At 39.4% G+C, this 14,261-nt stretch overlaps 1 protein-coding gene across 7 annotated transcripts in view; it reads left to right on the top strand.

Annotated features, from left to right (window-relative positions):
* The window catches only part of LOC138821639 (OTU domain-containing protein 7B-like), a 63,690-nt gene that overhangs the window by 29,804 nt on the left and 19,625 nt on the right, over positions 1-14,261 (top strand). For 3 of the 7 annotated variants that reach the window (XM_070014087.1, XM_070014088.1, XM_070014089.1), the window contains 3 exons: positions 3,582-3,732; positions 10,230-10,418; positions 12,431-12,658. In XM_070014087.1, coding sequence (XP_069870188.1) covers positions 3,648-3,732; positions 10,230-10,418; positions 12,431-12,658 — 502 coding nt within the window. In that variant the 5' untranslated portion in view covers positions 3,582-3,647. Of the gene's footprint in view, positions 1-3,581; positions 3,733-7,584; positions 7,673-10,229; positions 10,419-11,917; positions 12,183-12,430; positions 12,659-14,261 lie in introns of those variants that run through there. The other 4 variants (XM_070014091.1, XM_070014092.1, XM_070014090.1 and 1 more) reach the window with 4 other exon arrangements.

Below are 14,261 nucleotides of genomic sequence, written 5' to 3'. Positions count from 1 at the left end.
GGTTGAAAGCCAGTGTTTTGTTGTGTTCTTTGGAGTTTTTCCTTGCTGTGTACTGAAACAAAGCCAAAGGCTGTGAGTCTCAGTCATTGGCTTCTATTTCTCCATTTGGAATTTGAGAAGCTAAAGCCAGGTGTTGGTGGTGATGTAACAAAAGGTCCTGTTTTTACCTGTTGGGTGGGGATAGGGTGGAGTCCATGGCATGTACCTGGAGACATCAAATATAAATATGGTTTAGTGCTTTAAATTTTTGTTGATGAGCAAGTCTTCTAGATCCTGTGAAACCATTGAGTTATTTTTAAAATATTTTTAAAGGATGCTTTGCCTACTGTTAATATATGGTATCTTATGATGCCACTGTGCTGGTGGTTTAAATTTACTCATACTCAGGAGCCTGGGTCTGGCTGGAAATGGTTCACAATCCCTTGGCTTAGTCTTTTCCTTCATTCCACACACTTTTTTTTTTTGCTATTCTTTCCCATATTCTTTTACAAAATTATGACAGTGGCTTTACTGTTACTTTGCTCTGTTGATTTGTTGAAAGTTGAAATTGATTTTGTGTCTTCATTGTTGGTTTTGGATTCTTTTTGTGTTCTATTTGAGATGTTACCATCTCCTGTGTCCAAAGCCACTCAATAAAGTGGACAATGAATTCTTGCTTGCAGTAGAGGAGGAAAAAGCCATTTATTTACCTTTGAATTCTAAGTTAATGTAACATTTTCTCTCCTTTCCTTTTTCTTTCTTTCCTTCCTTTCTTTCTTCCTTTCATTCCTTCTTCTTTTTCCTTCCCTTTTCCTTGCCTTCCTTTCTTCTTTTTCCTTTTCTTTTTTCTTTCTTTCCCTTCCTTTTTCTTCCTTTCCTCTTTTTCCTTCCATTTTTCTTTTCCTTTTCCTTCCCTTCCCTTTCCTTCATATGGAGGTTCAATTAGTCATTTCGTTGTTTATTTACCAGGCATTTATTAATTGCCTACTCTATTGTAGATACAATGCTAAATATTGGCGGTACAAATATGAAGAAATCTTGTACTGCCCTCTTGGATGTCTTAAACTATAGAATTCTACAAAAAAGAATGCTTTCTCTTGCTATTTCTTTTTGCTCTTTCTTGCCTTTCTAGCGCTTGAACTCAGGGCCTATGCTGTTGTTTGGCTCTCTTATTCATGGCTGATACTCTACCACTTGAGCCAGGCCTTCAGCCCAACATTTTGCTGGTTAATCAGAGGTGGAGCCTCACAGACTAGCTGCCCAGGCTGGCTTTGAACTTCCAGGTCTAAGTTTCCTAAGTAGCTAGGATTATAGGTGTGAGCCATCAGTACCTGGCTTCCTTTGCCATTTTTCTCTCAAGCATGGCTTAAATGATAGAATGTGTAGCAAATGCAAGGCACTGAATTCAAATCTTAGTTCCTGTTGAGCTCAAAAGAAGAGGAGGAAGAACCTGAGACCATCAAAGGCACCCACAACTAGCATCTACTATCTACTCAGCATGGCAGGTGATTTGCCATTAAGCTTGAAATAAAGGCACAGCAAAGAAAAAAAAAAAAAAAGGAAACCAAATAATAAGTAATAAAGTTACTGATTTATTTTTGTAACTCACAAATCTTTACTATATTTAAGGACTGTAGGAAATCAGGATTTAATTGTAGCACTGAACAAGATGTAGACTGGGATAGAAGGAGACAGGAAGAAAAAATACTTGGGACTTATCTATAGACTATGTTTTTGAATAGTCATTTGAGTGACCTGTTGCTTTTGAGAATTCTTCTTTTGGAGATTGGAAATAGTTTGAATGGATTCAATTCTCAGTGCCACTGAAAGAAAGAAAGAACTGGAAATAGTTTGAATTGATTCAATTCTCAGTGCCACAGAAAGAAAGAAAGAAAGAAGAAAGAAAAAGAGAGAGAGAGAAAGAAAGAAAGAAAAAGAAAGGAAAGAAAGAAAAAAAGAAAGAAAGAAAGGAAAGAAAGAAGAAAGAAAAAGAAAGAAAGAAAGGAAAGACAGGCAGGAAGGCAGGAAGGAAGGATTATGCTTTTGGCCTTTACCAAAATTGGTTGGTGCAGTAGAGCAAGTGGGTACCTAGAAACCTTATGTAAATCATAAACCTGGCAAAATTTTGTCAGAAATTGTTCTTTGTTGTGTTATTACTTCCTTAGTTGGGGCTGTTAACCTCAGAAGAATTTTGGATTAGTCTCTCAGACTGTCAAGTCAGGGTCATAGTCTGCTAAGGATACATTTGAAAGGAGTTACTTTTTTCAGTTAAACTTAACCTGGCAATCATTTTTCCTTGGTGAGAAAGACTTTTTGGGGGTAGGCATGCTCCCTAGATTCATGGGGTTAGCAGACAAAGATTGATTTTTGTTATGAACTTTGGAATTCCCCACTCTGTTTTAAGTATCTCAAGCCATTGATTCACTCCTTCTGTTTCCTTTGCTAGCATCAGAATATTGGGCAACCCTGCAATTACCCAGTGGATAGTATTCATTTATTCAGTAAGCATTTATTGAGGGCATGTGTGCCTCTTGTGTCAAGAGGCAAAGATTTCTTTGTTGCTTTGTATGCCTCTCCCCGACGGTATAACCCCTGTTTTCACTGTATTTGATGTTGGTATAATTTGTGGAAGGGAAGGGAAAAAACAAATTGTTTAAATAGGGATACAGGTAGATCCATTGCACCAATGAGATGTACAAGATGTTATGTCGAAAATGAACTTTACAACTTGGGGGGATGGGGAAGGGGAAACAAAGGAGAAGGCAACAGTGTTAGATAAGAAATGCACTCATTACCTTGCCCATGTAATTGTAGCCCCTCTGTATAGTATTTTCACAATAAAAAAAAAGAGGCAAGATTCATGCTGGGGATTCATTAATAAACAAGGCACCTAAGTTCCCCACTGTCGAAAATATGTATGTATTCTTTTAAGAAGCCGGGTGCTGGTGGCTCATGCCTATAATCCTAGCTACTTAGGAGGCTGAGATCTGAGTATCTCGGTTCAAAGCCAGCCTGGGTAGGAAAGTCTGTAAGACTCTTATCTCCAATAAACCAGCAGAAAACCAGAAGTGGCGCTGTGGCTCAAGTGGTAGAGAGCTCACCTCTTGCTGAAGAGCGCAGGGACAGCGTCCAAGCCCAGAGTTCAAGCCCACAACCAACCAAAAAAATAAAAAAATAAGATAGCTAGACAGCAAATGATTAAAATAATTTTAGAGTATGTCAAATTCCAGGAAGGAAATGAGCCAGGTACCATGTTAGAGAACATTGCAGGTAGGTAGCTTTTTAGGGTGATAGTCTGTTCTTTCTTTAGTTGGGATAAACAACATCATAGGAGAAACATAATACTTGAGAATTATCAGGAAAGCATTATTTAGCGTGACTTGTGCTTATATAGGAATTAAGACATTAATACTAAAGAGATATTAGGAAATTAAATTTTACTCTTTATAATAAATTTTAAACTTAAAAAATTCAAATGAGCAGATTTAAATGGAGCAAATGACCTAGTATAATTATTTTCCTTATGTGATTAAGAATCTGAAATTGTATTACAACTATCCTGTTACAGTAATTTGAGCCTTATGTATTTATTTCTTTGTCAGGTAGGGGCCTGAATTTTGATCTATGTCCTGCCTACATCCAGCTGCCTGAAAGTACTTGATGATCACATGACCCTGGACATGGATGCTGTTCTGTCAGATTTTGTCCGTTCAACAGGAGCAGAGCCAGGGCTTGCCCGAGATCTTCTGGAAGGTGAGGAGTCATGGGAGAGAATGAGAAGAGAGAGCAAAATACGATATTCATTGTTAGGATGATTTATAATATTTAAGGTACTCAGGAAGATAGATGCTGTGTAAATGGTAGGCCCTCTAAGTTACTTCTGATCTATTTTGTGTATAGTCCACTATAATTTTAAAATTCAAAATCCTCTTTTACCTTATTCTTACTGGAGTCAACTTTTCTACTATCAGATTACATTCAGGTAATGCAAGGGAAAACTTAGTTCACTAAAACATGATTCTAGTTCTGTAAAATTCTTTTTTTGTGTGTGTGTTGGTCATGGGGCTGAACTCTGGGCCTGGGTGATGCCCCTGAGCACTTCAGCTCAAGGCTAGCACTCTACCACTTGAGCCATAACACCACTTCTGGCTTTTTCTGCTTATTTGGTACTAAGGAATAGAACCCAGGGCCTCAGGCATGCAAGGCAAGCACTCTACCACTGAGCCACCTTCCCAGCCCGATTTCTGTAAGATTCTTTTTTTTTTTTTTTAATTTAATTTTATTTTATTTGTGAACATACTGTACAGAGGAGTTACAATTACATGGGCAGGATAATGCGTACATTTCTTACCAAGCATTGCAGCCTCCTCCTTTGTTTACCCTTCACATCCCTTCCCAGCCTCCCCCCTCCCCCTGTAAGATTCTTTATATGTAATTGATTTTTAGATTTTGGGATCATGCATGATTTTGTTCTTTAACATATAGTCCTAAGTTAAGTGATTTAATGTTTTTACTTTGCTGTTTATGTTTATTCATATCTGCATATGCATATAGGTTTGTATATTCTAGATTTTAAGGCCCTGAGGGATTGGAATCATGTCCATAGGATTCTTTGTTTATTGTCATAATTAATTTTTTTTTTGGAATGGTACTGGCATGTGAATTTTGGGTTTTGCCCTTACTAGTTAGGTACTCCATTTGAGCTATGGCTTTAATCAACAGATGCTTTTTTAATGAGTGTATATAATGACAGAGAAAAGCAAGCCTATAGTGAAGAGTCAGGTTCTTAGCATATATACATAATTTGTTGGCCTTTAGTTAAGGTATGATAGTCTGATATTTTAAGCTGGTTTTAAATGGCAGGAAGCAAACTATGGGGGGAGGGATGTTTGTGACTTTCTTGGCATAATAAAGAGTTTTAAAAATATTCTAAGTTCATTTGTTTAAATACTTGCAAAAAAGAGTATGAGTTTGGAAAGAGAAGATTGAAGTTTAAACATTTATTTGTTTATGTATTTGGTCTTGGGGCCTGGGCGCTGTCCCTGAGCTCTTTTGCTCAAGGCTAGTGTTCTACCACTTTGAGCCACAGCTCCACTTCTGGTTTTTGAATGGTTAATTGGAGAATTAGTCTCATGGGAACGTTTCTGCCTGGGCTGACTTCAAACCTCGATCCTCACATCTTAGCCTTCTGAGTAGCTAGGATTACAGGCATGAGCAACCAGGGCCCAGTTCAAAGTTTAAATTTTAATTTAGTATAGCTTTGTCAACTTACTATTTCAATTCCTGCTATTTTTCCCAACACTCCCTATGCCCCAGCCAGGCTTGACTTGTCATTTTTCATTTCCAGAGTATGCAGTATCCTTTTTCTCATTATTCTCTTCATCTTACATTATTCTCTCTCTCTCTCTCTCTCTCTCTCTCTCTCTCTCTCTCTCTCTCTTCCCTTTCCCTTCCCTCTCTGCCTCCCCCCCCACACACACTTAAACTTAGGGCCTGGGCACTATCCCTGAGCTTCTTTTATTTAAGGCTAGCACTCACTATACCACTTGAGCCACAGTGCCATCTCCTGCTTTTTCTGTTTATGTGGTACTGAGGAATCAAACCCAGGGCTTTATGCATGCTAGGCAAGTATTCTACCATTAATCCTCATTCCTAGCCCCCCCCCCGCTCTTTTTTGGGGGGGTATTGGTACTGGGATGTTCTACAGCTTGAGCTATGGCTTCACTTCAGATTTTGGAGATAAGAATTTCATGGATTTTCTACTTGGGCTGGCTTCAGACCCTAATCTTCAGATCTCATCCTCATGAGTGCTAGGTGTGAGCCACCATCACTTGGCTTAACTTCTTTTATAAAATCATCATTAACCATTCTCCATTCCTCTTGTAATGTTGAGTGTATATGCAAGCTACTTCAGATATACTATTTCATTGTTTTAACTGCCCTATTATAACTATTTTTATTAGAGTATGTTAATTATACAAGATTTCTTTGTGAAAGCTCTATGCTCCGTACATGTATATAATATACTTTGATCAAATTCACCCCTTTGTTGTTCCCTCTTGTCTCCTTCATCTCTGTTAAAACTTTAAAAATTGGAGCTGGGAGTGGTAGAGTGCTTGCCTAGCATGCATAAAGCCCTGGGTTAATTCCTCAGAACCACATAAACAGAAAAAGCCGCAAGTAGTGCTGAGGCTCAAGTGGTAGAGTGTTAGTCTTGAGCAAAAGAAATTCAGGAACAATGTCCAGGCCCTGATTTCAAGCCCCAGGACTGGCAAACAACAACAACAACAACAACAAAAACACTTTAAAATTGAAGTTATAGTGTAGACTGGGATTTGAACCTAGGAAACTTGGCTTCAGAGCATGGCTCCTAACCATTATATTACAAATTACTGTCTGTGAACATATAAGCACAAGCACTCATGTTATGAAAAAAAGTTAAGAGTGCATTGATAGTGAAGAGAGAAACTTAATTTCATGTAGATCTACAGTGTAGGAAAGTGTTGAAGGAAGTGTCATTTACATTGATTCTTAAAGGATAAGCAGGAGTAGTCAGATAAAAGATGTCACAAAGGGTGATCACACGGGAGAAATAGCTTATACAAGGGCCCTGAGCTGAGAAAGTTTGACTTATTGGAGGAACTTTTAGTGAGTGAATCAGAAAAGTGGTATAAGAGTGATGAGAAGCTGGATAAATAGGCAAAAAGCAAAATATGAAGGGTTACCAGGGTTACAGGCTCATGCCTGTAATCTTAGCTATTCAGGAAGCTGAGATTTGAAAATCATGGTGTCAAGTCAGCTTGGGTGGAAGAGTCTGAGAGTCTGTCATCTCCAGTTAACCAGCAAAAATGACAACTGGAGATATAGCTCAAGTGGTAGAGTGCCAGCTAAGCAGACAAGCCAAGTGAGAACATGAAGCCTTGAATTCAAGCTCCAGTAACTAGCACCAAAAACAAAGCCAGAGAGAGAAAGAGAATGGGGGAGCATCTTCTTTCTTGGCCATGGTAAGGAGTTTAAACCACATTATATCCTAAGTTCATTGGAAGTAACACAATTGTATTTGAGTTTTTAATAGTGTACTGGTTGTAGGGTATGGAATAGATTAGAGGATGACCAGTGCTAACCCTAGTTAAGAACATTGCAGTAGTTCAGGTGAGAGATGATGATGACCATAGTGGTAGCAGTATAGAAGAAATTAGGTGGATTTAGATACAATTTAGGAGGAGAACGAAGGGATCTGATCTTCATATCTTTTTATCTCTATCTTTGTGTTTTTGCTTTTTCCTTTGAAAGTTAACTGGTTGAGTGAAAGGGAACAAATTAGAGAGGGGAGAGATTAGCAACAGAGAGACTGATAAGAGAGTTTCCCTTTCAAAAGACCAAAGACCAGAAGAAGATTATGAAGACTGAAGCAGTGGCAATAAACATGAACAAAAAAGGAATGGACTTGAGAGAGATTTTGGGGGGTGCAAACAATCCTGAGGACTAACTGGATTGTGAGAGAAGAGAAAGTAGAGGAATAATGAGGAGCTGAAAATGAAGTTTGAGGCCAACAAAGGATTGTGATGCCATTTCTGATTTAGGAACATAAAAGAAGGACAGAAAGTAAGTTTTGAAAGGGAAGAGGATGGACATTCAATTTTGGATACGTTGCGTTTTCAAAGGTACTGCTTTGAAGAAATTCTGCAGACAGGTATGCATGGACTCAGGAAAAGTCTTCCATTCAACAAATACCTACCATATGCCAGGCACTTTTAGATGAACAAAACAAAACTCTTTACACTTATGTTGCAGTAGGAAAGGCAACCAATAGATAGTAAGCATGATGACTATATAAATTATTATAAATTATAATCTATTATAAATTATATAATTACAAATTACATCTTTTATAAGATCTTGAGAGTTATGAAAAATAGTAAGGGCTGAGAAGATGGCTCAGTGGTAGAGGGCTTGCCTTGCATGCATGAGGTCCTGGGTTCGATTGCTCAGCACCACATAAGCAGAAAAAGCTGGAAGTGGCGCTGTGGCTCAAGTGGTAGAGTGCTATCCTTGAGCTGAAAAGCTGAGGGACAGCGCCCAGGACCAGAGTTCAGGCCCCACAACCAACAACAAAAAAAAACAAATAGAGGAATGGTAAGGTGCATGGTAATTTTTTTAGTTAGGCAGTCAAGGTAGGCTTTAGTAAGAATGTGACATTTGAGCAAATAGGATTTGTGTGTGTGGGTATACTGGAAAAAGAGCTTGTTAAGCAGTGGGAACAGTCTTATGAAGAGGCCCTACGGTTGCCCCAGTCTTAGCAACTTTTTAAGAACCACAAGGGGATAGCAGTGACTAGAATGAGCAGAGGGAGTTTAATGTAATGATTCAGAAGTAAAGCATAAATGATTAATATGGCTTAACCAAATTATCATAACCAGAACAGCAGCAGCATAACTAAGTGCATATAGAATACTTTCTGCATACCAAGCACTGTTCTACATACTTTTGACTCATTTAATCTTGATAACAACTCTGAGGTAGAAACTATTAGTATCATCTGCATTTTTACAAATAACAAAAGTGAAACAAAGAAAAGGCTAGAAAATTAGGGTAGGTCATAGAAAGCCTCCAGTCTGGTCATGCAACTAAAATACTGAGCATTGTGCTTTAGAAACATGAATCTCATCAATGCACCAGTGGTTCATGCCTGTAATCTGAGGATCAAGCTTGGGAACCAGACAGGAAAAAAAAATCTATGAGACTCTTATCTCCATTTAACTCACAAAAAGCTGGAAGTGGTAGCATGGCTCAAGTGGTAGAGTGCTAGCCTTGAGCAAGGAAAAACAAGCAAGAGGGTAAGGCCCTCAATAGTGGCACTGAAAGGAAGAAAGAAAGGGGGCTGGGAATGTGGCTTAGTAATAAGAGTGCTTGCCTAGCATTCATGAAGCCCTGGGTTCAATTCCTTGGTACCACATAAACAGAAAAAGCTGGAGGTGGTGCTCTGGCTCAAGTGGTAAAAAGAGTGCTAGCCTTGAGCAAAAGAAGCTCAGGGACAGTGCCCAGGTCCTGAGTTGAAGCCCTGGGACTAGCAAAAAAAAAAAAAGAAGAAGGAAGGGAAAAGAAGAAAGAATGGAAAAAGAAAGCAAGAGAGGGAGAAAGAAGAAAGAAAATCATTTATCTTTTTTTTTTTGCTCAGTATTGGGGAACAAAACCAGAACCTTGTGTATGCTAGGCAAGTTTTTACCTCTGAAAAACATCCCTAGCTCTCTTCAAGGATTCTTTTTTTGTTTGTTTTGTGTGAGTGCTGGTACTGGGGCATGAACTTGATCTAGATGCTGTCCCTGAGATTTTTTAGTCAAGGCTAGCACTCTACCACTTGAGCCACAGCTCCCCTTCTGTCTTTTTGATGGCTAATTAGTGATAAGAGTCTCATGGACTTTTCTGCCTGGGCTTTGAACCTTGATCCCAGATCTCAGCCTCCTGAAGCAGGATTACAAATGTGAGCTACTGGCACCTAGCTTCTTAAAAGATTCTTTACAGTAGATTGGAGATAGGAAATAGGTGATAAAATTGAGTAACAGCGTAACAGAAAGAAGTAAAAACAATTAAGCAATATGTAATTAAGTAGTTTCACTGGAATAAGCAACAAAAATACCCATTTGAACAAATCCATCATTTGGAGTCAGTGCTTTATTAGAAAAGTGATTCTTTTTGGGTCCAGTCGTGGGGCCTGAACTCTGGGCCTGGGCGCTGTCCCTCAGCTCTTCAGCTCAAGGCTAGCGCTCTACCACTTGAGCCACAGCGCCACTTCCGGCTTTTTTCTTTTTGCTTATATGGTGCTGAGGAATCGAACCCAGGGCCTCAGGCTTGCAAGGCAAGCGCTCTACCACTGAGCTACCTTCCCAGCCCAGAAAAGTGATTCTTAAATGTGGAGCCATATAGTTCCCATTGATAAGTTGATGATATCTGTGAAATCTTTCATGTACATACCTATGGCTTTGTATACAATTTTAGGTGGCTTAGGACATTCTAGAATACATCTAGACTGAATCTCGTTGGATCTCAGAATTAGGAGACCTGAGCTTGAGTCCTACTGGGCCCTGGTACAAGTTATCTGAGTTTTGTTTCCTTTTTTGTTAAAAGGTTGTTTTAGTTTAGGTAACTTCCTTTCGGTGGTTTTGATGGTTTGGTCAGGGGTCTTCTGTGTCTTCCCCCAATTTCTCTATACTCTGAGTACATAGTTTGTCTTTCTCTTTGTCTCCTGATAGGAAAGAATTGGGATGTGAGTGCTGCCCTCAGTGATTTTGAGCAGCTGCGGCAAGTCCATGCTGAGAACCTGTCCCCACCCTTTAGTGGAGGGAGTAGTGGCCCCAAGTCTCCTGAAAGAGTATGCTCTGATAGAGAGTCCACCCGCCCTCCCCGACCCATCCTCCAGCGGCAGGATGACATCGTTCAAGGTACTGGACTAATTGGAGGATGTTTCTGTATATGGAGTAGGAAGGGAGGGGACTGCTTAAATGGAGTCAGAAAGTCTAAGCAATAATTTAGAGATGTTTTTATTCCTTCCCTTCTCCCAGCCAATCCCAGAAGGTACTTCTTAAAAACCTAGAAATAATACTTTTTAAAAATAACTTTAGAAAAGTATTTATTTATTTATTTAATACCAGTCCTTGGGTTTAAACTCAGGGCTTGAGTGCTGTCCCTGAGCCTTGTTTTGCTCAAGGATAGCACTGTGCCACTTGAGCCACAGCTCCACAACCATCTTTTTGGAAGTCTCACCAACATTTTTTAAAAAATTATCTTTAAGTAGTTGTACAAAGGAGCTGCTATTTAACAAAGCAGTTTATGAATGCAGTATATCTTGATCAAAATCACCCCTTTCAACATTCTTACTTATCCCTCCCCTTTTTAAAATTTTTTAGTTTTTGTATCTGAACTGGGGCTTGAACTCAGGGCCTTACACACACTCTAAGCTTCTTTTTTCAAGGCTGACATTCTACCACTTGAGCCATAGCTCCACTTCTGGCTCTTTGCTTGTTAATTGCAGATAGGAGTTTCTCAGATTTGTCTCCCTAGGCTGGCTTTGAATCACAATCCTTAGCTCTCAGCCTTCAGAATAGCTAGCATTACAGGCACTGGCTCTGGAAGCTACTAACACCCAGCTTCTTGATTTATTTTGTTTCATCTCTGGGCTGAGAATGACTACCCAACATTTCAGATCTTGCCTTCTGTGATAATCACATTCAAGCCATGCTAACAATGGAATGTCAGCTAAGGAACTGCTAAGGTGCCATTTATTCAAAACAAATAAAATTATTTTGGGCAGTATCTACAGTACTATTTTCCTCTGTAACATGATAATAATTGACAGCTTCTATAAATTTCTGATAAACATGAGTATCAAGAAAAGTTGTCAGCCGGGCATCATGGGCTTAAGCCTGTGATCCTAGCTACTCAGGAGGCTGAGATCTGATGATCACAGTTCAAAGCCAGCCCAGGCAGGAAAGTCTGTGAGACTCTTTTTTTTTTTTTTTTTGGGTCGGCTGTGGGGGCTTGAACTCTGAGCCTGGGCGCTGTCTCTCAGCTCTTCAGCTCAAGGCGAGCGCTCTGCCACTTAAGCTACAGCGCCACTTCCGGTTTTCTGGTGGCTTATTGGAGATAGGAGTCTCATGGTCTCTCCTGCCCGGGCTGGCTTTGAACCGCGATCCTCGGATCTCAGCCTCCTGAGTAGCTAGGATTACAGGCATGAGCCACCAGCGCCCTGCGTCTGTGAGACTCTTATCTCCAATAAATCACCAGAAAACCAAAGTGCCACTGTGGCTCAAGTGGTAAAGCACTCTCCTTGAGCTAAAGAGCACAGGGACAGCCCGCAAGTCCAGAGTTCAAGCCCCATGACCGACCAAGAAAAATTAATTTTATTGTAAAGGTATTGTGCAGAGGGGTTACAGTTACATAAGGTGATGAGTACTTTTCTTGTCAAACATTGTTACCCTCTCTCTTGTTTTTCTTCTACTATTTTTCTTTTTTATAATGAAAATCTTTTCTATATTCCCATGACCCTGAGTATTAGCAGAGAGATCATTTGACTCAATCTAGTCTAATGAAACTCCATTTCCCTTATTCCCTTTTCTTCCCACCCCAAAATGACCAAGTTGCTAAGTGAATGGGTCTCTCTTGTGTTGAAAAATGATATTGGGAGAAGACAGCATTGTAAGAAGAAGGTGAGAAAAATTTCAAAGAAAGATTGAAAGATGTTAGTTGTTGATGTATGCCTGCAAAAATACCACTTTCTATATTCCTCCACTTGTACATGGTTTGAGAAAATGGATCAAAAAGTTCAGTAGCTGGTAAGACTGATTTTTTTTTCCTTACTAGAAACCTTGTGAAAATATAACCATATCACCACATCAGTGGAGAGTTCTTTGAGTGGGTTATGTATGTTCTAAGGTGACTCCATTTCTCATTGCAGAAAAACGCCTGTCTAGGGGCATCTCTCACGCGAGCTCCAGCATTGTTTCCCTGGCCCGGTCCCATGTCTCCTCCAATGGTGGGGGTGGGGGGAGCAATGAGCACCCCCTGGAAACGCCCATCTGTGCCTTCCAGCTTCCAGATCTCACTGTGTACAATGAAGACTTCCGTAGCTTCATAGAGAGAGACCTCATTGAGCAGTCCATGCTGGTTGCCTTGGAACAGGCAGGTCAGTGAGTACTTCCTCTCCAGTGTTCTTCCTTTCTACTCTCCATCTAGAGGCAAATCACATGGGAGGGCTGGGTTTGATCAGTGACTTCCTGTCTTAGTCTATGATCTGATTGAAGTCAAAGGCAGTAGTCAGTCAGATAAACAAGTACTGAGAGCCTTTTGAAGTTAGAAAAATAATACAAATTAGACAATTTACTCTGGAAATTTCCTATTTGATAGAAGGGAAAACAGATATATATATATATATGAATTATATATATATGAATATGTATATATATATGAGTGGCAACCACCAAAAAAAAATCCATAACTAGTTATAATTGGTTCTGGAGCATCTTTGCAAACAAAAGAAACCAATGCTGTAGTGATGCACTAAAAGTTGCATCTATTTATATGCATTGTCCTCCAAGATTTATTAATTTATTAATTTTTGTGCCAGTACTAGGGCTTGAACTCAGGTCCTTCCACTTTCGCTTGACTCTCTTCTTAAGGTTGATCCTCTACCACTTGAGTCATACCTGCAATTCTGACTTGTTTTTCACTAGTTAGAGACAAGAGCCTTGCAGTTTTGTCTGCCTGGCTGGTTTTGAACCTTGATTCCTCAGATCTTACTCTCCTGGGTAACTATTACTGCATTTATGAGCCCTCATACCTGGTTTGTTTTAAATTTGTTTGTTTTAAAATTGTGTTAGTTTTAAATTACTATTAAAAATTAATTTGGTAAGAGGGACAGGGAAAGTTATAGAGAGGGAGTGAGATTGGAATACATTATAAACATGTGGAAAGGTAATGATGAAATTCCCTCTATATAACTAATATAAGCTAATAAAAAATGAAGTCTGAAGTTAGAGGAAGACCAGTTTACTAGCTTTTAGGATAGTGCTATTTTCATTTTGTTATTGCCATGAGACTGGGACTTGAACTCAGTACCTGATGCTTTGTTCATGGGCTGGTGCTCTACCATGATCAGTGCTATTTTTTGAATTTTATTATAAAAGTGATACAGGGCTGTGAAGTTGGCTCAGTGGTAGAGCGCTTGCCTTGCATGCCTGAGGCCCTGGGTTCGATTCCTCAGCACCACATAAGCAAAAAGAAAAAAGCCAGAAGTGGCACTGTGACTCAAGTGGTAGAGCACTAGCCTTGAGCTGAAGAGCTGAGGGACAGTGCCAGGCCCAGAGTTCAGGCCCCACGACTGGACCCCCCCCCCAAAAAAATAAGTAAAAGTGATATACAGAGAGGTTAAAGTTACGTAAGATCAGTGCTATTTTGTATCTTTCCTAAAAAAATAAATTATTGCTTATGTCAAATAACAAGATAACACTACTCCCCCCAAATATTATTAAAATTAATTAATACTCCACAGTGAAGAAGTTCTGGGAACCATCCAGGTATTAAAAAACTCCCATAAGGGAAACATTGGAGATGAGAGATGGTGCATGTGAAGGGAGCTTGTAGTTCATAGCCATCTATTTTAACCAAATGCAACCATTTATAACTTTTATAAAGTTATCACGGTATCTGGGTAGTGAAATTTTCTGCTAGTTTTTTTTTCATAGACTTTTCAGTAGTTCAAGAAAATTTAAGCAGCATTCCTAACTATT

Source organism: Dipodomys merriami, unplaced genomic scaffold (assembly GCF_024711535.1).
Source record: "Dipodomys merriami isolate MVZ:Mamm:240054 unplaced genomic scaffold, mDipMer1.0.p SCAF_92, whole genome shotgun sequence".
Lineage (NCBI taxonomy): Eukaryota > Metazoa > Chordata > Mammalia > Rodentia > Heteromyidae > Dipodomys > Dipodomys merriami.
This window is presented reverse-complemented; position numbering and strand designations above follow the sequence as displayed.